The 25,587-nt window shown below is 36.7% G+C and overlaps 1 protein-coding gene across 1 annotated transcript in view; it reads right to left on the bottom strand.

Annotated features, from left to right (window-relative positions):
- Positions 1-524: 524 nt before the first annotated feature.
- SEMA3E (sema domain, immunoglobulin domain (Ig), short basic domain, secreted, (semaphorin) 3E) overlaps positions 525-25,587 on the bottom strand; it is a gene marked incomplete at its 3' end in the record, with an annotated part of 120,574 nt that continues 95,511 nt past the window's right edge. Inside the window, exons 5-11 of the mRNA XM_010148799.1 lie at positions 20,093-20,186; positions 13,366-13,485; positions 11,219-11,361; positions 8,084-8,198; positions 7,747-7,816; positions 6,316-6,460; positions 525-747 (exon numbers count right to left, since the gene is read on the bottom strand). Of these exons, the coding sequence (XP_010147101.1) occupies positions 525-747; positions 6,316-6,460; positions 7,747-7,816; positions 8,084-8,198; positions 11,219-11,361; positions 13,366-13,485; positions 20,093-20,186 (910 nt within the window). The remainder of the gene's footprint in view (positions 748-6,315; positions 6,461-7,746; positions 7,817-8,083; positions 8,199-11,218; positions 11,362-13,365; positions 13,486-20,092; positions 20,187-25,587) is intronic.

The following is a 25,587-nucleotide window of genomic DNA, read 5'->3' as shown; positions in this document are numbered from 1 at the left end:
TCCTCTATCCACCAGGGTCGTAGTTTGTTTTTAATGTGTCAGCTAGACTTGTGGTCTCCAGAATCACAATGGGAAAATGGACTGTGGAATAAAGCCAGTAACTTGGACTGATTTTAAAGTCATATTACCTCTGTTTCTCAGGTGTCTAGGTCTCAGCTCAGAACTATGCTCAGGCATATGACTGTGTTCTGAATTTTTAAAAATAAGACCAGATGTTCAGGAATTTAATTTAAGGTTCTTGTCTGGAAAAAAAAGAATGGAATTCTATACTTGAGTTTCTCTTCCTAGTCTTTAAATGTTTCCCTAACATTACTTTTCTATATAATGTTATCAGCACAGTAAAGTACATGTCTAGAATGACTAACCTCCTCTGTAAGCTGAAGACTGGCACAGTCATGCAAAGAATCATTGTTAAAAAGGAATGCTGTGTTGATTTTTTATTTTAGCACTATACAGAATTTCATTTATCTGGAGGTAAACAAGTCCTATTAAATCAATTGCCTTCCTTGCTTTCTTTAATTTACCTGTACCAATGAACAAGACATCATATTGCCCATCTTCAGCTTCCACTCTGTCCACTGCTATTTGTTTAAGATTGTACTTTCCATCTGTTTTAACTAGTATTGGTCTCTTATGAACAGGCTTGATGGGCTGATACATCAGTGGATGACTCCTGGCAAAATGGACAGCTTCATCAGGGTAGTCTTTAGTCGTAGTGTACAGACCGCCATTCACCTTGCTGGCACACTGCAAAATCATAAAACATAGATTATCCTGAAGGTTTATGAAAGAAGTTGTCAGAGACAGGTCTTGTTTTCAGGTATAATGACAAGACTACAGAAAACCTGGCATAAAAGCAGGCACAGACTACCACAGTAGGAATTGGGACAGTGAGTTCTATGCTTTGTGCATGCATGGATTATTAATTTTGAGAAGCCAAGAAAGGGAATGCCAAACAGAGCCTTGGCAGTGTCATGTTGAGAGAGAGGGAGCTCCTTACTTTCAGAATATGAAGAGCAGAATAAATAATGACACTTTAAGATTTGGAAAAAAAAAAATCATAGAATGGTTTGGGTTGGAAGGGACCTTAAAGATCATCTAGTTCCAACCCCCCTGCCATGGGCAGGGACACCTTCCACTAGACCAGGTTGCTCAAAGCCTCATGCAGCCTGGCCTGGAAGACATCCAGGGATGGGTGTCTTGTGGGTCGGTATCGAAGGCTTTGCACAAGTCCAGGTAGATGACATCAGTTGCCCGTCCTCTATCCATCAAGGTCGTGACCCCATCGTAGAAGGCCACCATATTCATTACAATCTGCCTTTGGTGAAGCCATGCTGGCTGTCACCAATCACCTCCTCATTCTCCATGTGCCTTTGCATGGTTTTCAGGAGGATCTGCTCCATGACCTTGCCAGGCACAGAGGTGAGACTGACTGGCCTGTAGTTTCCCGGGTCCTCTTTATGTGCCTTTTTAAAAATGAGGGTTATGTTTCCCCTTTTCCAGTCAGTGGGAACTTCACCAGACTGCCATGACTTTTCAAATATGATGCATAGAGGTTTTGCAACTCAATCCACCAGTTCTTTCAGGACCCGCAGATGTATTCCATCAGGTCCCATGGACTTGTGCACCTTCAGGTTGCTCAGGTGTTCCCGAACCTGATCCTCACTGACCATGGGTGGCTCTCCATTAAAAAAAATAGGGCTTATGTCTTCCCCAGATTCATACTGAAGATGTAATCAAAATGGCCGTTGACAGAGTTAGGAGAAAGGGATCTCCTATCACAGTAGAGACACAGCCATGTAAACTCAGCAGAATACTAGTGCTTGAAATCACTCTCTGGTCTTAACACTTTTGATTGCAAAATGTATTGCCATAAGAAAATAAACATACTTAAAAATAATGACAGCAGCAACAGTAATTTTTGATCTCAGCCATTGTAACAGTATTACATTTGATTCTAATTCGTAACTCACAATGACAGTATTATATATCACAGTTTAGCTTGAAATACCAATGTTTGCATTGATCAATCTACTGTTTTGTAAAGCAAATAGACTTTATGTTAATGGTTGATTAAGAGAGGCCTACTCCTTCAGTCAAATGTGCAATTAGGGATAATTTAATGCATTAAACAGAAAAGTTAATTTTAGGATGCTTTGTGAAGGATATAGTGTTCCCTAACTGAACATAGATTCTACATTTCCAATTTGCTTCATGATGTCTAATTGAAACCATTTATGATCAAGCTGGAAATATCTCAGTAACCATTTACTTTCTCCAAATATTCAGAAGACAGTGTGGTTTTAAGAAGCATTTCAAGCAAAGCCACAGTAGCAGCCTTTCCCTATTTAAATTGGATTTTTCAATCAATAAAATGAAATAAAATACTCTTTATGTTTGCTGAAACAGTAATTTTAAACTTGTGGTCAACTGTAATTGACAATAACAAACTCCTGCACTTGTCAAGTGGGGCAATGTTTGTTTCCACTTTTTGGGCTTAGCTACAGGAAAGTATTTGTTCAGTGTTGACTTTAAAGTAATTGTCTAATCAACCTAGTGGTGGAATTTCACCAGCTGTTTGCAATAAAGAGACAGAGCTGGAGCATGAAGACAGGCTAAGCCTCTGCCTTCCATGCACTGCACAGCATATCAAGTGAATAGGCTCCCTTTACAAAGGTTTTACTGCACAGCATATCAAGTGAATAGGCACTGCCAGGTTCCCTTTACAAAGTTCTAGCCCTGGAGAGATTTAATAAAAATAGTCCTTCACAGGCTTTTTATTTTAGATTAAATAAAATCAAGTAGAATAGAAAGGAAACAGTGGATGCAGCAGTCTGATGTCTATCAACACCATTTTTGAGGTAACTGATGTCACTCCCAGAAGTATCACAGTCTAAATGCACTAAAAGAATCAGTAAAACAGGAGCAGAGACTATGGCAGAAGCAAGTGCTTCAAGCAAACTTCAGAGAGCAGCGGATTGCAGAGTCTGTCAGAACCTGTGCAACTCTTAACTGTGGTCTTCTGTTTATTTAGCTTTAAGCTCTACTCTTCTTCGTTACAGACTCCATCTTTACCCATTCAATAGCTGAGATCAAAGAGTGCTGACTCTCAGAGATGCCTAATAGTAGGTTATTTTTGGCGTCTTGTCACTGTCACTCCTGTAATGGGAAAGGTAGTGGGATTCAGTTTACCAATATGCTAACCTTCTCTTTGGAGTGTGAAACCTAATACTGTGGGCTACAGCCTGAAACATGCTTCCTCTTCATGCTCCTGGAAAAGTATTGGAAAAGACCTCTAGACTGTGCCCTAAATGAGCAGCTAAAAATGAATCAATTAATCCTCCATTAGCTGGCAGAGCCAGCTACTTCAGCCTCTGATGTGCTCTGCAACATAGAGAGACAAACGATTAATTGATTAACATTCAGGAGAGACCTGTTTCCTCAACTAACTTGTTTCATGACTTCAGGCAAATTACTTCTGCTCTTCTTTCATATCTGTTTCAGTTCCTATGCGTTGTCTGAAGGGGAGGGTAAAATCCAGGCTGACCCAAATGTGGCCATTCAGACCCCAAGGAGAGAAGCATCTAAAGCGAGTAGAATTTAGGGCAGCCTTTCTGTAAATCATTGCTGACTTTGCTGAAGTGCTGGCACAGTGTTTTCTCCTTTTTGCCAGAAAAACACCATTGAATCTTCAGGGCTAGGAGATATCAATGTAATGACTGGAGTCATTAATACTGAATTCATGCCTGTGTTTAATACTAGTCCAGATAACATATATCAGTTGTTCTACTGCCTGGAAAAAAATATAATACCACTTAAAGAGCTTGGAACATATCTTTGTAAATTATACATCCATTCTGCAATCCATGCATGGTACTGTGTCATTATTTGGTAAAACTGCAAGGCCTGTAAATTTGCTATACACAATGTTAAATAAGAAACCAGTAATTCCTTTGAATTCAACCATTTTATTCAAAATTTCATAATCTACTTCTCTGATTTTCTATCCTGACTCAACACCAATTACTTTGATCTACATCAAAAAACCAAGAAAACCCATTTGGTATTGATGTCAACACTGTTACAGTGGTAGCTTTTTGGCCAAGATGGTCAAATCGTATTCATAATGTTTAAATCCCAGATAATCTCTGGTTTTGAGTATCCACTTCTGTATTTTGACTCATGTCTCTAACCCCAAGAGAAGCAGAGGAAAACATTAATTTAAAATGAAAGAATGCATTCAAAATCCTACTACAGGGAGAAAGGCTGTAGTGGCATGGACTAGATAAGCTAATAGGCCTTTTCACCTCTCATTTCCTGTGATTCGGTGATAATAGTATGCACTGTTTATTTCTGCAAATGATTGCTTTTAGTATAAAAAAGAATATTGATTCTGTTAGCAAAGGAAAAACAACTCTCAAAGTCATGCTTCAGCAACTGTTTATTCCACTGTTAAACTCAAGAGAGCAAGCCCCTACCCTGTGAGCAGATAAAGAGGTGAAGTGTGAAAACCATGGGGGTTTAGCCAAACTGCTATTAGAACTGTCTTTGCATCTCAGAGTCAAAAATTTGCACCATGCTGACATAAGGAATGGATCTTCAGCAGGTGTAAACAAAAGCAGTTTTGCAAGAGATGACAATTGCTGTGCATGGATGAGTAGTTGTATTCCCAAAAGGTATGGGGCAAGGAAGAAATCCTGGATGTGATGCTTCTCTGGGTTATCCTGGCATTGCCTGCTGTGGGGCTCCTCCTGACTTGAGTGCAGCAGGAAGGGGAAGGTGAGGGAGGCCCTGGTTGTGCCGCTTCTGTGAGATGCTGACGGGGCCCTGCAATGCAAAGGACCCCCTCAACCTGCACTGACAGGCAGTGAACATGGCACCGCCCTACTCACACGGGGAGATGGGACATGACAGTCCCGGGCTGAGGTTGAAGGAGACTGAAACTTCAGAAACACCTAAAAAGAGAGTGAATCAGGAAAAGGGTTTGAAGTGAAGATTACTTGTGATGTCTTTGAGAAATTTGGAATTCCTTGTAGAAATTTCTTTGTGTTAAGTAATGAGTCTGTGATTTCCTCTAGAATTTTTGTTTACCAAATTAAAAATCTGAGTACCAAGTAGGAACAACTCACTACATGACGGCACCTGTATAGTTGCAGAGTGTGCTACAATACTTGCCAGATTAGTTGCATTGTGAAAATATGTCGTTTCCTTCTTTCACTTAATGTCCATTAAAAAAAAGAAGTTTGCAAAGAAACTTGAGTGAAAATTAGAGAAAAGCATGAGTGATTTTGCTGAGTTTGGTTCTTTGCAACATTATTTTAATATTTCTATATTGTTAGTAAAGAGTAGAGAACAAGAATGTTAATAAGCTGAGGAAACTTACTTGAGGGTAACAAAATCTCACTCTTGGATGTCTGAAAGCAAACCAATGAATTATGAGGATGCTAGACCATTGCTTCTAGAAAGAACCAGTCTTGAGAGAAGGACCTCAGGTGATGAAGTATTTACTCCTTATCTACAAACATGTTTACTCTGATTAGTTACTTTTGTTAAAATCTGTGTCTAATGTCTAACCTGTACGCTGATCTAAATTACAGAAATATCGAAATTTGATCCTTTTTGAAAAAGAGATGAAAAAAAAGGAACCAAAACCATCTGATCCTGAAATAGTGGATCTTATTTACATTGGAAAAGATTGCATGTGTCTGAAATATATATATTTTTAATGTAAATATAGGTTCCTCTTTCTAGTTCATCCTAGCTTTATTTTCCCGAGTCAAATCACTAGGGACAACGTGTTCTCCAGAAAGTTCCATTAGAAAATGGTTCACTCAATGCAGTTAAATAAATTTGATTTTTAATTGTTTTGCTTTGGCAATTAGATTAAAATTATCAAGTTTCAGATGTAAAAAATATGTCAGCAGCCAAATGTGGGACAACAGTTATTCTGGTCTCAATAGAAAGTGAGGTTCCTTCCCAGGTAGTGAACTTACTGCTTCTGAATGCAGCATCTGACCCATCTTTTACAGTTGCCTCTTTCTACCTGTACTGCCTGGGATCCTGATTTGGGACCTTAGGACATTAAAACAAGGTTGCTAAGTTCAAGTCCAAACAGGATTTTCTTTTGGGAAATACATGCTTCTAGTACTTCATTACACTTACTGCCATCCCACAGTTTTCCAGAAATGCCACAGTATGATGTATATATTTAATTACATTTATCCTGGACTGGAAAGTCAGGAAGATTCTGATGTTAGCAGCAGTCTGCTTTTTATTCCTACTATAGCAAAGCAATGGAGAATAGCTTGTACTCACTGAACCAGGTCTAGGATAAGGTACTTTTCCTTCATATAGAGCCCAGTGGTATTCAGGTCCTTCTTTATGAGCATATGGTCCATTGAAAGCTGCTCGGACACTTGCCATGTGGTAAACACATATAGCATATCCTCTAAATATATTGCTATGAAGTAAAATTCAAAAACATTATTAAAGCAATATGTCATATTCTGTGCATATAATACTGGTATGTAATTAAAAATAAGTCACATATCAACAGTATTCAGGGAGAAAAAACTACTTATTATTTCCTACACACTTTTCTTATAACTGCTGTGTCCAGTGTTCTTTAAAGTCTTTAATGTATTTATTTTTATAACATTTCTTTGAGGAAGCTCCATGTTGTTATGCCAAAATTTGAAGATGGTGAACACAGGCTCTAAATTACTTGTTTATAAACACAGATAAAGTGCAGTAAACTGAACTCTGGTCTTATATATCTTTGATTAGTGACTTAAACAGTTCACCATTTTTCTTCTTTAAGATTTTTCCTGTTGTTCTTTTGGAAAGATGGGAATCAACTAATGCTGACTGCAATAAACAGAAGTCTTTTTATACTGAGTGGGAATTTTAGTTGGTGTTATTAGTTAGATGATCAAGATGACTCTATGTAGATCAATCCACATAAAAGGATCTTTCTTATTTTTAAATTTTATTCACATACTTACAAAGTAGCAATTAATTATTTTTTAAAGAATCATCAGTGTTCCCCACAAATAAATTATCTCTGAACACTCCAGAAGGTGACCCAGATAATTTTAATTAGGTGCCCACCTTTGTCTACTGGCATAGGGAGCCAGTAGGAAATGATAGTTGCCTGCCTCCTTAGAGGACCAGATCTGCCTCACTTTATTCCAAAAATATAAATCAGAAGAGTGAAATAGTGGGAAAAGCACAGCTGCTCTTCTCTACCAGTTAAACCTAAACGAACAGATAGATCTCCAAGAAACAGGGGCTGTGTGCTTACACCTGAACGAGACTGCAGTGGAAAAGGAGGCCACCAGCAACATCACAGCTGGTGTTCTAGGTTTCACTAAAAAGTTTGTAGAAATTTAAGCTGCCATCTACTTAAACTTGAATTACAGTGGAGCTCTTAAAGAAAGATAGGTGGCTCTGGTAGTCTGCTCTTATAAGCATGCAGGGGTGCATATTCTTTGACACTAGGAAATTTTTAAGCAGATAAACATTCAATTAATTTATGATCTAGATAGCCTGGATCACTGAATGATACTTCAAGCCCCTGAGTGTCGTGGAGCAGTTTTTACATTAACAAGGAAGCCTACTGTGAATAGAACTGGGATTAAACTATTCACTATATATTTGCTGAGGGATATTTATCATGCAGCTTCTATTTCTTGAATAGGCTGTTCAAATATTCTTCTATTGCTGCTGTTATTCTAGTTTTTTTACCTTGTGGTGTTGAAGAGGCCAAATATCACTGGATTTTTGTTATCACGAGTTTGCAGCAAAAACACATCCTCTGTAAATTTAAAAAGTAATGTTATTGGTGATATGTTATTTAATTTTATGCAGGTTTTAAAAACAATCTGTAAAAATGATGCAATAAATACATAATTGATGATAGTCATCTCCTTATGTGTAGAACTTCATATACATTGGAAACAAAACACTAACAACCCTTCCCTGTTAATGAATACAAATACAATATTTGACAGTAAAATGTATTATCACAAAAGTGTACGTTTTGCATGATGGTTTTATGTTTGTAGGAGAATAGGATGTTTACCTAATTCATCAAAATGTGTATCAATTCCATTTCTCCCGGGCACAGAACAAACTAGCCTGGTTTTGAGGAAAGTGCTCCATTTATTCACAAGCATTCGCTGGCCTCCCATATCATTCTGCATAGAAAGAAACAAATGCAGATGGTAATTTGAATGAGTAAGTCTAGAAGCACAAGCATCTCTGCTGAACGCGTTGCTCATTGTATCTTTTAATGTCAGAAGTATGGAGTTTCAAACCACATATCTATTATTAGTATTAATTCTCTGGAGTCAGTTTTCAAATAGGATTGCACTGATCAAGTCCAGGTCTGATTAAGATCTGTGGGTTTATAAGAATTTTTTGATGCTGTACCACATCCATAGGCAGTTTTAAAACTACAGCTGTTGTAAAGCTTTTTAATTTTTTATTTTTGTTCACTGATTGTACTGAGTACATTACCAAAGTTTAGCTTTGCTTTAGGAGCTCAGTGCAGCGTTAGTTCAACACATTTTGAAACTGGAAATCCTGATTCTACCTATAGAGCTGATACAGCTGGGGCAAGTCTGAGGCAAGAGTCTATATGGTGTTCTAACAATTTCTCAACAACTGTAAGTTATTCCTTCTTTATTATGGCTGTCTCATCTTTTTCTTGCTGTTGCAACTGTCAGATTGTCAAGAAAAAGGGGCTTTTAGTAATTCTTAGTAAAAGGACTCCATAAAATTTGGGCAGCATCCTCAAAGCTATGGCCTTATATTCAGGTAAACGGTAGCTGACTTTTGAAGGCTCTGTATTAGGCTTGAACTTTAAACCACTGGAATTAATTGATTTCCTCAGCTTTGCACTAAGAACTGAGATACACTGAGATACAAAAACAGAGATGTGTCTTCCTCAGAAAAGTAGAAATATAAAGAGTAGATGGCTCTGTATTGCAAAACCTGTTACAGCTCAGAAAACCTAATGCTGAAAGAAAAAACAGGCAGTTCTTGAATCACCAGCTAGCTATTTTTTTGTATTCATTAAGTCAAATTTGCATTGTAGCATAGGGATCTGAAATTAATGACTGGATGATAAAGCATTTTGGACAAATGGAAGAGAGTTCTGTGGGATTTTTGTTTAACCCATGGCTAGAGATAAGACATTTAAGGGGATATTTCAGACTGGAGGGAATTATTAAAATAATCTATTCAGACATCTACCACAACATAGGCCAAAGAATTCTACTTCAGATCTTAGAATCATAGAATCACAGAACGGTTTGGGTTGGAAGGGACCTTAAAGATCATCTAGTTCCAACCCCCCTGCCGTGGGCAGGGACACCTTCCACTAGACCAGGTTGCTCCAAGCCTCATGCAGCCTGGCCTTGAACCCTTCCAGGGATGGGGCATCCACAGCTTCTCTGGGCAACCTGTTCCAATGCCTCACCACCCTCTCTGTGCAGAATTGCTTCCTGATATCTAATCTAAACCTCCCCACTTTCAGTTTAAACCCGTTCCCCCTTGTCCTGTCACTACAGGCCCTTTTAAAAAGTCCCCTCCCAGCTTCCTTGTAGGCCCCCTTGATACATGCTTGAATACAGAAAGCCAACTGGCTTTGTGAATGTTAATTTCTTAGGCTGCAATTTGGTATTTTGCATACTTCAGATGTTTTAAGTTATATATGAATATTTATTAAGGAATTTTAATAAGTAGTATGCTGGTAAGCATATGTGACATATACTATACATTGAGGTGACAGAATATTTTTAACTTGCATCTTGCTTTTTGCCCAGTAGTTTTAGGAGTGTATCCCCTACAGTTAGGTGGGAAGAATGCAATATGTTTATTACTTTTTTTTGGAAACAAAATCAGATGCTAGGAAATAAACTTTTCATTCCTTCATTTAATTAAGCAGATGTAGTTCCAGTGGGAATGGGAGAGCTCCTCTCATCAGCCTTACTGTAGTGCAATTAATAGCAAAAGGAACAGATTATATGTTAACCGTGCTCCTTTCCAGTCACGGCCTGAGATCTCCCGGTGTACAGGGTCAGGGAGCCATGAAGGGATGGGATCAACCTCAGCAATGTGGCCTCAGTGGGAAATGAGTGATTGTGTGGGGTAGTGGTGGAAAGCAAGGTGTGTCCTTGTAAACTTTCTGCTCCTTCTGATAAACCTTATGTCTAGCTGCAACAATAATTTGCTGGGAAATCCAGTCCTTTGCTCCAGCTCCTACCTGCATGGTTTTCCTTGGTTGCTGTTGAGAAGAATGATAGATGAAATGAAAGAAGTAGTTAGCTACTCTTTATAAAACACCCTTTAGATGGTTGACATTGCACCCCTCCTATCATTCATGTATCAGAAAAAGGTTTTCAAAACATACAGGATCACAGAGTAGTTGAATTTAGCAGGGACTTCTGGAAATAGTCAAGGCCAACTGCCCTGCTCAAAGCTTGCTTTAAGCAAGCTGCTCGGCAAGTTGCTCAGACCCATGTCCAGCTGAGTTTTGACCATTTCCAGAATGGTGACTTTGGGTGCCTGTCTAAGTGTTCAACCCGCCTGCCAGTAAAAAAATCTTTCCTTGTGTTCAGATAGACTTTCATATGTTTCAGTCTGTGCCCATTGCCTCTTGTCCTGACCAGCTGGCTGCAAAGCCAGCTGTCTGACAGGATAGCCATCTACCAACAGATGCAGCTGAGATGTCTCCTCCTTGCTGACAGAATAGGAAGGCAAGAGGGAATGTCAGAGAGGACTGGTGTCCAGGCTGCTCCTGCCGCCAGGAATGTGAAGGGCCATCAGTTTATGTCAGCTGTGAGAGCTGCAAGAGGCCCTGGGCCTACAACCAACAGTACAGGTGATGGTGAATTGAGAACATGGATGGTAAGAGTCCTGTGGGCAACTGCTATTACTGTTACCACATATCAGCACAAAGAGAGATGGAGTTGAATAACAAGATTTCTGAAATTTGCCCTCCTCTCTCAGAAAAATTCAGCTTCAAGCCCAGATTCCGGATCGCTTTTGAATTTTCTAATGCTTGAAGCTGTTTAGTTGTAGGATTTTCATTCAGACATATAAGTTGCTCTCACGTACATTAACAGATGTCATATTTGCCTGGGGGAGAAGGAGAAAGGAAGGAGCATGCCTCTTTTTAAATTTAGCTAGGGAATCTGAAAAACGATCTTACCGCACATACGCGTCCCACTCTGGTATATATGGCATGAGTGCTTGTCTCGGCCTCTAATGCTTTTTCAGTAAAGAAGAAATATACTTTGTTATCATCATGGTCTTCGTTGTCAGGAATCATGTATGAGCCAACAAATTTTGGTTCTTTAAAAGAAAACAAAAATGAATTGACTTCAAGTTTATTAAAACAGGATTTTGTTTATTCAATCCTTAAAATCAGCTGGTAGCAAAGAAAAAACTAAACTTAAAGAATCATGGGTCTGTCTGTCAGAGAGGTACCTAAGGGGAATAGGGTGATAGAAAAAGGAAAAATATCTACTTTTTTGTGGGTGAGTATATATAGGCCATATGGAATACATTAATGTCAAACTATTTTTATAGCTCCAGTTCACAAATCAATATTCCTTTTAATGTGTGCAAGAAAAAGACCTTTTTCCATTCCGTTCTCTGTAGTTTATATATCTTAATTTGGATTAGGTTAAAACCTGGTACTAATATTCACATAATAACCTCTGATCCCATGCAAACCAGGTATAGTAATGTCAACTTTAGACAAACAGCCCTTTAGAAAAGAAAAAACTGTGGTAGTTCAGATGTTATATGAACTATAATAGATGTTATATGAACATATATCTTCAGAGATTGAAGATGTGTTGTGTATCTTTGTCATGAAATAAAAACCTTCTAAATTTTTCCTGTTTGGACATTTTGCTTCAAAGCTGAACGGTAAGTTCAGACTTCGGTCCATGCCTGTATACCTTTTAACCCCACACTAAGCAGAGATGTGAATTCATCACACTGAATCGTAGCAAAAATTTTTACACATTCTTTAAATGAGAACGTCAGTCATACAAATAGTATGATTTCTTAAGGAGCAGTGTGCAATGTAAGTATTTTCTGACTTCTTCCCTATGGAAACAGTCATTGCATTTTAAGAAATTGGTACAGCACTTGCTAATTTTCTGAAGAGATTTTAATACATATTTTAAAGTATTCCCTTTCTGCACATTTAAAGTATAGACAAAATGAAAAGCTAAGTTTAAGACCACAATTTAGAGAATTCTGTATTTAAAATAACGACAACTTCCATAGAAAAAAGAAACTTCACTTGCATATTGTGAACATCCACATTGTTCTGTCCTTGTATAGCCAGTTTAAACACTTGGTTCAGCAAAGCTCTAAGTATTGGAATTAAAGCACATATAAGCATGTTTTAAATATATATTAAGAAAAAAATCATTCAGTCTGAGGTCAGATCTGTGTAGGAAGAAGTATGCAGCAGAGCCACTTTATTTCTTCTGATCTCGGAGAAGACTGCCTTGAAATTTGAAAGAAAAAACTTCTATGTACTGCCATTGGAAAGATGATGCTCACCGTATGAATCACCATAAAAGGCATTTATTGACTCTCCTGGCCAAATATTAGCAGCAATGATGTCACTGTTATGATGAAAAGTTGCAATACTTTTGGAGCAAAACAAATCAAGAGTCTGACTCCATTTCACAGAAATTTCAACACTTTAAAATTCAGTTATATTTCAGAATGAAGACTATGAAACAATTTTTAAATTTCCCAGCACAGGATTTTTCTGAACATTTTTCTTGTGGAATATTTAACTTTTCTTCTTAAAATTACCTCCTTTAACTTTTTATCTCATTTAACTGTACAATCATTGTATGTTTATTATTTTGCATTATTGCATGACATCTTTTTACTACACAACTTGGCAAAGATTGAGTAGTTTTATTGCAACATAAAAACAAAATGATCTCATCTAAAAAAAAAAGAGCTCTGTGTTCTAATTAGAAGTTCCTGTTCATTAAATAGAGAATTTAAAAATATTATTTTAATTATATCTGGCAGTATAAGTGAAAAGTAGAAATTTAAAAAAAAACCCCAGAAGTGAAAGATGAAGGAGGTAAAAGTTCTACTTGTAAAATCCAGTATGTAATCAAAGTAAAGATTTCAATATGTTCATCCTGGCAGGAGTTTCGTGATAAGTTTTATGGAAAAAAAGATAGTTTCAACAAATTCATCTCCAAATGGCTATACCTATGCATGAACAGTGTCATTTTAAATACTGGTTAAACAGAAATTCTCTTGTTGCCTGAAACACCTCTGTTTCCATGTTCTTCCTTCTTCCCATACCTTTCAACAGGCGCTCACTATCAGGTTCAGTTCGGAGATGGGCCATGCGGTTCATGGTTCGAAACAAAGCAGCATCTCTTCCCCAGTAGTCACTGTAGAGACCAGTAAAAAGTTCACCACCTGCAGACCATAGATTAAAAAAAAAAAGAAACCAAAACAATTTGTTAATGCTCTACTTATTAATTTCATTATGTAGGATAGGACCTGCATTATAAACATGGCTCATTATTGTTTGTTCAGATTCAGGTAAGAAGGTGAGTCAGTAAGATACACAGAGTCTAAAGAGCATATGGACATTGTTCCTACCAGCACTGCAACATTTGCAGTTGGAAGAGCATGAGGACAAGGATTTTGAATTTCATGGGCTTGGTCTCATTTTCAAAACTAACTTACTGCATTTGGGATAGATTCCCACACAAAACAGGAAGACATTAAATTAACATCTAACCAGCTCTGCCACAATAACTTCTGCCACATCAGGCACCTAAGTTCAAAGATGTCACCATCATTCAGTTAGGGCCTGTCCCTAGAGACACCTACAACACCTGAATTTTCACCAGTGGTTTGCTTCTTAGCACTTCTGGACATGGCCTGGTCTCGCTAGTGAGAAGCAACAAGTTGCTCAGCCCCAGAACTCGAAGGCACATACTGGGTTTATGAGGAGCCAGAATTAAGAGGAGCCAGAAAATGGGATGAAAATGCAGCAGCAGGTTTCAGAGGATGTAGTGCCAAGTAAAAAAATAGTGTTAGCTGCCCCAAACCACTGATTTCAGCTACATGGCATGGATACAGCTCAAGGCTAAACCATACCTGAATCCACAGATCGCTCCTCAAAGAAAGGAGTGTTTCCTGAGCATAGTTACCAGATTTGGTTCTTTGCAAAACATGGCTGAAAAAAAGATTCCTTAGTGAAGCACATACTGAAAATACTAGAGATGGAGTTATCTCCTGATCTGGAGAGATAAGAAGCTGTACCTGCTACCTGAGAAGTAATTTCTTTAAACAAGCACATTTTATTGGGCTGAGGGAATTTTCCTCAGCCTCCTAGAGCTGTTCCACTTTACCTGAAATAACTACAGTTTGGGTATTACTTGCAGGCTGAGGGGCTTGTGTGTTCCATGGACTTAGAAAAAGAGCCTATTTTTCTCTGGTCCAGCAATACCTTGTTTTCATGTCCTTAAAATATTTACCAGATTAGGGACAGGACATGAGGGACAGAACTTCTCATCCATCCCGCACAACAGGTGATGAATATTTCCTGAAAAATTTATGGGAACAGAAATTTTGTCCCTTTTTCAAAGGGTTTAAATGGCATTCACAAATTAAGCAAGCATAAGAAATTATTAGAAACAATACACCAATTGCCAATAGATGTTGAAAATCTGTATGTAGTTGGGTACAACTGGATCACACATATGTTCAAAAACCCAGCCTATGTCTATCATTTAAAAATGTGATATTGGATATATTTTACTTCAGTGAAATACCAGCAATAATTCTGTCTTTTAGTTACACATGGGTGCAATTCCCCTTAACTGAGCAAACATTAAAAATAGTATCTGTCATATACTTGTGGAATTTGATTACAATTTTTTTTAGGTCCAATTTAAAGAGGGTACAGTTATTGTCACTAGGTGGCATCCTTATGTTAGAAAATAATGCAGCAGTTAGAAAATAAACTGTACAAGAAGAGGGAAATAAATTATTTCCAGCTCATAGGTAGTTGGAGTGGAGGTTTCAGTCACACATCTTTCTGCCCCTTAATCAAAATAAACATGACTGATCCATTAAAAATATACTTGCTGGCATTTATAAAGGATTATAACAAAACCAAGAATTTTGCTTGTTGGTCTCCCTCGAAGTGTGGATTTTGTTTCTCTTAAGAGATGTATATGAATTGAATGGTACCAGAGGTCGGAATAACGATTCTGAAGAATTGTTTGTAGTTTGTTAGCTGAGGCTGGTTCAGAGACCTCCGCTGATTCAGAGCTGAGTGGAGTTTTGCCATAGGCTTCACCGTATAAAGGATGGATATTGCCTTGTAAAATACATGGTGATAACGTAGTGTAAAATATTGGCAAGATAAATGAAAAGTGAATGTAAATTATAGCATCACTAGAACTTAAGGTTACCCAAAACTTATGGAGAGCTTTATTTTTTACACAACACAGGGCTGCTTAAACAACAGAATTTGCTAGTGTCTGCATAATGTTCCAAACAATCTTCACAGCCCTAATTAATGAATTACGTTAGTCAGAAATCTCCATTTAAAAATTCTGTTTGAAAAATATCTTAGACTGGGTGGTCTTTTTTTTTTTTTTTTTAATTGTGGTGACGTGTAATACGAAACACGATGCTTTTATCCTTTCAACACCAAAGTGACTCTTGGAAAACGCATCAGTGCAGGATAAATGATTCAACACATATTGCTAGTACCCAGGATTGAAATTTATAAGTCCAGATGTTCAGAAGTTTGTTTCAGAAGCATATTCCTTCTGTTTGACATAGGTATAAAATATCAATATTTATATAACTAACCTGCTGGTATGTTATTCTACCATATACCAAGGAAGTTATCACTGATTTTATCTGTGAAATCCTCAGGGAACAAAACTGAAGTTCCAGTCCTGTGTGGATATTGTTCCAGGAAAGATATTGTACAGGTATAGAAATTAATTTTTTACCCTAAAGTGTGACTAAACTAAACATAAGACAAGTATTAAGTGTGAGCAGACAGGTCACCTTGCCTAAGGAAATCAGTGAGAAAATACTGATGAGTGTGATTGGCAAAGATCTTCGCACAAGAACAATATAATTCTGAGATCTTTCGCATTTTTTACATTAAAAGAATCTTCTCTTTCCTTCTTCAGTACCCTTTTTACATATCCTTTAAATCCATGTTACAAATTTTGAACACTGCTAGATTTTTACAGTTGCTGACTAATTCTAGAGTTAGAGACAACCTGAGGTTGAGGTTTGAAAAATCCTGGCAAGATTTCTACTCTTTTCTCCTCCATTGAAAAACTACTCCTACATAGCAGCTCACTTCTGTCTTGGTTGCAGGATTTTATACTGCTGCACATCAGGCTGATAAACTGCTGAAAATCAACTGAAAATTGATCAGTTTCACAAAACTTCACCACTCCTCCCCTCTTCCAGTCTAACCTTAGCTTCACGTGTATTTGACAAATTAATTGCTAAAATTTACGTTTTAACATAGCCTGCTTAATCTTGCTAAAGCAAGAATAGAACCTTTCTTGTTTCCTTATTTAAACAAACAAAAAAACCCCATGGCCGTCATAAAACAGTTCTCGCTCAAGTGATACATGCATAAGTTTTAGCTAGCATTCTTTGCAAGCAAACAAGTACATCATACTCCAGTTGGGACCACTTAAAAGATAAATTTATTTTTTACCCTTTTCTCAGAACAATCAAATGCAAACATTTTCTTCTAAACCCAAGAATTCCTAGATGAGAGCCCTTAAAGGAAAACAGATTGAAACATGTAATCTAATTTTAAAAATTTAGTATATACAAGGGATTTCTAATGGGCTTCTTCCACCTTAGAAATGGGTTTGCTTCATTTCATATTGGCAAGTTTTTTGTACCTGCTTCAAACTGGAAGGTAATGCAAACAAGCTTTTTTTCCTCAGTAGTCCTTTTTGTGAAAAAATCCCCATTATATCACTTGCTACAAAGTGGACTAGGTCTTTTATGAATAAAAAAGTAGAATGTAATGAGTAGAATGCAAGCAGCACCTTTTATGCATTTCTTTGACCGTCAGCCAGTTATTACTCACAAGACAACTGAAATCATGATGCCAATTCATATTTTTAGTAGGTGGTACTTCTCACATTAGGAAAAAATATTAACCTATTGCTTAACTGGTAAACTTTCTCTGTATATTTGTATTGTCTACCTGTGATTCAAGTTTCTGTCTTCTGTTTTGTGAGAATACGTGTTTATTTTAGTTCATTTTCTAGAGTAAAAGAAAAGACACAAACATGTGAAACTCTAAAAACCAGAAAATATTATCAAAATAGATTCCCTGCATAAGAAAACATATTTAAATGTAGTTTAGGTTTTTCTCCACTTGCTTGTGATATCTTGCAGGTAACAAAACATAAACTAATTTCTCATCTTTCAAGAGCTAATGTGGTCTAAGTTAATCAGTGTGCATGATCTGATATCAAAAATAGTTTTAGCTATTGAAAGCAGATGGGAGAGTTCATTAGAAATCTAGGTCCAGAAGTTTTATATGCAGTTTATCTAAACAACATACATTTTATTTAATCTGTCTGCCATCCAAATCTATACTATTTCCTGATGCTGACAATAAATTGCTAAAAGTTAATTGTTCATAAATTGAGGAATTCATCACAAGCTACTTTACCACTGGGTCAGATAACCTGTAATAAAACTTATGATAGCATAGTTATTTAGTTTTAAAGCCAAGTCACGAAATACTGATTCCTTGAAGTGGGTATTTTAACTAATGTGTTGAAATACATGAAGAGATACAGAACAAGAGATTTTCTTCCTAAATTAATCTAGCTAAATCTGGTTCTAATTAGTGATGGTGCAAATAATCTTTCAAGATCAAGATTTTAGAACCTTTTAAACTTTTATCAGAGTTATCTAAAGTTTCCTTGTTAGTCTAATCATCACTGTTAGCCAATAGCTACACTGGTGTGGGCTGCTGTGTTAATGTGAGTTGCAGAGGTGGAATAAGCAGCTCTTTGAAGACTTTTTTATGCTTTTAAAATACCATTCTGGGATCACTTGAAATTATTGAATTCCCAGTAGGGGCCTAGCAAAAGAGTCTCTAAATATCCTTCTGAAGTCATGTTAGTTTTGAATGACGGGGTGGAATTTTGTCTATTTTTTAATGTTCTATCAGTGATTTGATAAAAATGTATTATTTTCTCCTGTTAATCTTGGCACATTACAGAATTGTTAGCTTTGCAAGAGTGGTTTTATAAGTCTTTTGTGTGTGGATGTCCAAGACACTGATCAACATTTATCAAGGAAGAGATTGTTTAATGGATTTGTCTTTCAGATAAAACTGTGAGGATCCATAGGACCTCCCATAATCCAGGCAAAGTAATGAATAGGCCAGAAACACAAGGTCTAACCATGAGTCTTGAAGTGCTCAGTGGGACAATCTGGCTTCCATTTAAGAAAATAAAATTCACATTGATCTCACAGTAGGAACATGATCAGGTTAATTTATTTACTTAGTTCTGTCTAAAGAAAGGTTGAGAAGGGCTTCAAGATTAGACCATGAGGTTTCAGGCCTACAGCAAATTCCATGGGATGAGACTTTGTTCCCAGGCTGAGCTAAGACTGGAATCTGTTAAAAACTGTAGAAACAATTTAGAAATAAGGGTGGAAGAAAAGCGTAACAATCTGTGCTTCATGGATTTTGGAAGGTCAGTCAAAATACAGCATTTTTTTCTGATTCTTTCATGACTTCTTAATCCACTGACTCTTAAGAATTTGAGCTGTGTTTTGGCATTTTTTTTAAGGGAATGAACAATATTTTGATAAATTGCTGCAATTTGAAAGATTTGGCATTACTGGTGAAACTTCTTCTTGTAAGTAATTTGTTAATGTGTAGAAACAAATAGACCTAGCACATAAAAATACAACTGTCATTCATGACCAATACTTCCTCACCACCACGTGTGTGCTATGTCACTGTAGTTAATAATCAGAGATTTTAGCTGACTGATTTTAAGATATGAGGTCAAATGTAAATATCAAAGTGTCCTAAAATCCTCTAACTTATCTCTGAAATGTAAAAAATGATTTGATTTTAACCTCTTTTCTTTCTAGCTGTTTCTTTTAACAACTATTTCTTGTGCTTGCTCAGTTTTCATCTTATTTATGTTTTCTATAAACAGAAATCACTCCGTTACTCCCTAAGTGCCTCTAAGTTTCACCTTTTACCTGCTGTTCCAGTCTATTTTTGTTCAGTGTACTATAATATTGCCAAGACTGTGTTTGCTTGATCTCACAGAATGTTTTCAGGAAAACATTATTGAAGAAAAAACATATGGTTTGCTATACTACAACTTCAAAGGACTCAGTCCTACAGTGATATACTTACCAGCAAGGCACAGAGGAGCGTTATCTCAGTGTAGTTTTCTGGCACTGCGTGACTTAGGCTGAATTCTATTTTTGTAACTGTTGAGAATAAGATCAATTCTCCTAACAGAGAATCATGAGTTTTGGCTAGTTTTGTTAGAAGATAGCATCAAAAAAAAATCTATTTTGATCTCAAAAGCTTTAATTTATATAAAAAATAAATGCTTGATGTAAAACCAGTTAAATTCACGTTTTTACAAGATGCTTGTCACTCAGATTATGTCTCTGTAGAAAAAAACCAATACATTTTGTGTATTTGTCTCAACGCTGTAAAAGACTAAGCTGGACATATTGCTTTGCTTTGAAGGAAAACAGGAAATTATTATATCCAAAATTATGCAACAATCAATTACTTCTTCAGGATGGCATGTGTCTTATAACATCTACTCACTTCAGTGAGATACCCTCGCTGGAGTTAATGCTGCCTGGGATGTAATATTAATGTAGGCAGCACCATGAGGATTAAGTCTGACATGTGGAAGGTTGCAATGGAAGGCTGACAACACTTCGGTGTGCTGAAGAGACTCAGAATGACAGATTGACAGGACCGTGAAGCTTGTGACATAAAGATCATTACCAATTAAGATGGAGGTGAAGGAAGAACTGGGGTCAAAAGGGCACCTGCCTCGTCCTCTCTCAAATTTGTGCGATTCCAGTTGAAACAGATGATCCTTAAAAAAATCACAGAAAACAGTATAAGCCCTACAGGCAAACAAAAAAGTCCTTAGAGACAAGCTTTAACTTTGTTATACCTTTGTAATTGATTGACTTCATTAGGGATAAAACACAATTATGGTTGCTCACTGAGGTAGTAGTAAAAATTCGCTGAGCTTCTACAAATCATCTTTGTGTGTGGACTGCCCAAAAAGAATCAGTAAAATATGCACTAAAATTGCACTTGTTTAATTTCTGTGGGAGTAGGGAGTGAAGATTCCACTATCTTTTCTCCAAATTATCTCAACATTAAATAGATATCGAGCCATGGAATGCATTTTCCCTCTTTAAACATTTTTTTACAGTAGTTGTTAAATATATCATGCTGAGTTATCTCCTCTTTGTAGCTCTGAGATGTTTATAACTCTCGTTCATAAAAGTATGTTTAGGAATGAATTCCCAATTATGGTTTTCAGAGCAGATGTGATTTCTGCAGTGGATTTAACAGAATATCAGTATAAAAAGAATATTGGCAACTTAATTTGTCTGCATAAGGCTTTAAAGGCTGAGAATGAATTTACAATTTAAATTTTCATTTACAATGCTACATTTGTCCCAGCTTTCTCGAAAGATCCCATTAATGTGTGATTAAAATATCAAGTGAGAGCACAATATTTTTAAAATTTATATATTAACAAAAAAACATACCACAAAATGTGAGGATGAGGGAGGATAAAAAGACAAATAGAAGGTTATGAAAGCTTAGTAAAAAATATGCTACCCAGCCATCAAGTGTGTGACTAGTTACCATTTGATAGTCTAGCAGTTCCTGACCTGTATAACAGTTTTACTCAAAAGTCTACTGAAATGCTGATTATATCAACATATAGGATAAATACAACCTACCTGTTTAGTAAAGTAATCTCAAGTTCACATTGCTAATATACTAACACAAATGTTTTGAGGCATAAAATTACATGTGACAGGACCCCATATACCACAGAATTTTGAGGAGGATCTGCCTGGATCTCTCCCTTACAGAAAACATTCTTGAAGAGGTCCCAGAGTCTTTTTAACCATAAAATCAGATTTTCTTAGACCTGACTTTTCAGGTATTTATTAGAATAACTCAGTATTTGCACAGAAAAAAGCTTGATATGTCTAGACCAGACAAAATAGTGTCCTGGTAGTCCTTATTTAAGTATATGTACCCCTTTTAGTCCTATGTCTTTATAGCAGGTTTGGTTTGGTTTGGTTTGGTTTGGGTTTTTCCTGTTGGTTACACTCATGTAATTATCAGGAGTTCTAGCATATGCAGTTCAGTCCCTAGGAAGTTCTGCTTTTGCGAGATTCAGAAACCTAATTATGTGTCTGCTCTCTGCAATACTGTATTCCCCACTCTCCTTCAGATCACTCACTTACGTCCACCCATCCCACCCTGCAGGCTACAAATCTCTTTCTTCCCAATCAAGGGCAATTGCTGCCAAAGCAAAACTAATGTTCTCTTCTCTTCACATAGCTTCACTCATGACAGCTATGCTCTCCTGAAAAATAAAAGACAAGAAGCAAAGAAAGAAGCAGAAGAGATACTGACCATTGCATGGAATGGAAAACTGGTAAGATATAGTAATAATAAAAATATCTTTTTCCAAGGACAGAAAAAAAAAGTAAGGAAAGTGGGAAAGTTGTGGAGCTGTTAATTCCCACTCACTGATGAATAATTGAATATTTCTATGCATTTAATTTAAAACAGTTAATCTTGAATTTGTCAGGAGCTCCTGCCCTTCAAAGCATTATTCATTCCTTAATCCCCAGCTCAGCCAAGCTGAGGTACCCATCTTCCATTCTCATCTGTCTAAATAATACAGACTATTTTGCTGCAACTTCTGATCAAAAAGTAGGATTTCCATTAGTAAGAGAGTTTCCATAAAAATGGGATATAACCATGAATGCAATTCTGGAAATATGACATGTGCTTCATGTCTACTTGAAGTGAAAAAACACCCCAAAATAAAAATAGCAAGCAAAAACAACACAGAATTTAAGTAATGATCCTAAAACTGCGAGATAACAATACATTCAGAATCTCACCTTTCCAGAAGCTCCTGTGTTGGCCTAACCCTGGCACATTAATGCCTAATGTTAAAGCTGATGCAGCAGAAAATAATCATCCTGGTAGAGTCAGGTAGTGCAGGAATATTTCTGCTGTATCAGCTTCAATTTCACGTCAGTAGCAACTATTCCCCCACTGCTGTTTGGTAAATGTCAAACAATAAAGAAGTATTTCGCTGTGTGTCGAAATCTCAGCCCCATTCCATACTTTTCAAACATCACATACCAGATATTTTTCCAAGCTAAATACCATAACACTTTGGGTCAACAGTTGGAAAAAAAAAAAAAGAGTAAGAACGGAGGAAAGAAAATCCTTGTGAAACTGTGCAAAAGAACTAGAAAGTCATCACTGTCATAAAATATAATGTAAAGGAATGATTTCTAAAAGCAGTCTGACTGCCTGATGTTATTTATTTGGTAATCAGTTATTAAAAATGAAATTTACCGTGAAAAAGTTTCTCTTCTGGCATCTCAACTGAACTATTTGTCAGTTAAATAATGAAAAAAAATCCCAGTTTTTAGAGAGAAAGTTGTAGAAGTAATTGGAGAGAGAAACTGAGAATTAAAATGTAATAGATTTTTCAAGTCTTAATGCTTTCTATTCACTTTTTCCCACAGTAAAATAAAAATCGACTTGTCTATGAAAGGGAAAAGTAACAAATTTAACACTGATTACAGAAAAAACATACTCAGGTAAAATGATCAGGTGCAGAAACGATATTATTTTGAAACAATACTTGAATAAATTTTATTATCCATACTTTGTGGTTTCTAGCATGTGGTTCATATTTCATCCTACATAGGGAACAGAAAGTCAAATTTTTGTGCTCTAGAACAAGACATGATCCCACCAGGACATCATAAACCACACTTCACATTCAGTTCTTTCGCTGGTAAAATGCCATTAATACTCAGACCAGGAAGACTTGGATGGTATTAGAGCCTTTCAGGTGACGTGGAGGGGTCTTGTGTCATTGTACACCATGTTACAGTACCACAATGAAAAGGCTGCTACTCTAGCTAATACTCCCCCTGACAATCAGAATGAAATCAAGGTAAAATTAAAATCAAGGTAAAGATAAACCCACCTCTTAACATTTGTGTCATGAATGTGGTTATAGCAGCTAACTAGATGACCATGGCGTGAAAATGTTAGGCAGTATGCATAGTATCCCTTCATGATCTACATTTTAACAGCTGCAATTCCTGAATAAGGATTGTAGCTTAAATATATAATCTAGTGCTAACGCTGAAGGTAGACAAAAATTCAATTTCAGTGCAACTCGGAGAAATTTCAAAGTGTATCTCAGCAGTTTTGATATAAAGCAGGATGTGTAACTCATAAATACTTGCAGATGTATGTAACTGTCTAAAGTCACTGAAAATGTAAGCAATGACTCCTCCAAGAGAGATTTTCCACCTTCACCTTTTAGGACAACATACCAGATATTCCATGGTTGCAATAAATTATTCCCATCACTAGGGCAAGTAACTGAAGATCAGGTGTTGGATGTGTCAGCTTCCACGGGATGCCAGTTTAAATGAAATAAGCGTTACACATTAATAATCAGCTTTGAAGGCTAATACCATAATTCTAACCCTCCTTGCAGTTTGTGACATTGGAATCCCTTGAGAAATGTCAGAAGAAAACTGACAGTTTCCTCACAGATTATCCAACACAGAAATTTGACATTACAATTTGTTTTACGGGCACTTTTCTGTGGTTAGTGTAAAAATTATGCAAAAATACAAATGGAGGGCTGGGAGTGGAATTACAAATTTCTGCATGTAGTTTGGAAAAAGAAATGGGGCTCTGGGTTTGATATATGATACCTATGACTCAGGAAACATAATACACTTTCAACTATTATTAAAATAATAATGCTTTTTAGAAGAAATACAAGATATGTCCAAGGGCATCAAGCATTTTGCCATTAATTTGATACAAATTAATAATTTAAGACAATGAAGAATAATGTAGGCTATAAATAATAATGAAATAAAAGGTCAATCAGACCCATTAAAATTTAAAGACTTTGTTTAACTTTTCTTGCAGAAAATTGTTTTCTCTTATGCCAAGTGCTGCTTTGCTCTGGTTTAAGACGGCATGTATGCATGTGATGAATTTAAAACATATGCTTACTTCCATTTCTATTCAGCAAAGTACTTAAGCCTATTCTCAATGTTAATCCAATAGTTGTACCTTTTCACTAAATCAGGGACTTAAAATATAGAGACTTTGGTTGGGTTTTCCTAGAGTGAGTATTATTTTTATGAGAAAAAATAATTAGGTTTTCTGTAAGGGGATTTTTTTCACTTTCAATTTTTATTATTTTCCAGGTAACAAAAAAGTAAAACATATCATCCTGACATTTTTTAAAAGGAAATTTAAAACATTACAGAACCTTTAATTACATGCTTAACTGTGTCTGCATATACTCCAACAGTATAGCCAAGGTCTGGTCTCCAGGAGACCTATGCCTTTTTGTGTTTGGTACTTTTTTTGGTTGTTTTGGGGGTTTTGGGCTGGGTTTTTTTGTGGGTTTGTTTTTAAGAAGCCCATGTTACTTATATTGTGGGATGGTAAATCATATTTAGAGTATTGTAGGGAGAGACTGCAGGTTTTTGTGAATATCGTTTTTAACACTGTCCATACTACTCACTATTACTGTAACTTACTGGACACAATTCATTCTATGCACTAATGATCCCATAGTCATTCAACCTTAGATTAAGAATGACATTACATGCAAGAGCTGTTTGTTGTGTTCCATTTACTAGAGGCCTTTCACAGAGAACTATGAATAAAGGTTCGCATGCAAAGTGCATTGAGTGGGAAAGCATAAAATAGACATGTATTGCTTGTGGGTAACTATGAGAAATGTTATTTTAAAAACCTTAATGAAGCCATGTGGTTCTAGTGACATATGATGCATTCTTTTTTCCATTCAAGTAATTCCTAAAGCATCAGAAAAGGATATGTAAACATCAAAGATTCACCTTATTTGATCATAGTGCCCTGTTTGACGAAGAAGACTGCTATGAAGGGATGGGACACATTGGGACACCCTGACTCCAAGGGAGAGGACATCCTAATGGACTGTCTGCCTGACCAAGTGACCTGGTAAAGTGGGTTTTCATCAAGAGTCATCGGAACTGGAGACTGAAGCCTGGAGCAAGAGGGAGAGCTGCAAATGGAGAGGACATAGGAGGGAGAGGGCTGCCACGGGGATGTTGACATCCCTGCTCCTAAGATAGCATGTTCAGAAGCTCTCCTCGAGCCTCTGCACAGAAGTTGTGAGGTTA

Source organism: Eurypyga helias, unplaced genomic scaffold (genome assembly GCF_000690775.1).
Source record: "Eurypyga helias isolate BGI_N326 unplaced genomic scaffold, ASM69077v1 scaffold913, whole genome shotgun sequence".
NCBI classification, from domain to species: Eukaryota; Metazoa; Chordata; class Aves; order Eurypygiformes; family Eurypygidae; genus Eurypyga; species Eurypyga helias.
Note: the sequence above shows the minus strand (reverse complement) of the source record. Positions and strands in the feature narration are given on the sequence as shown.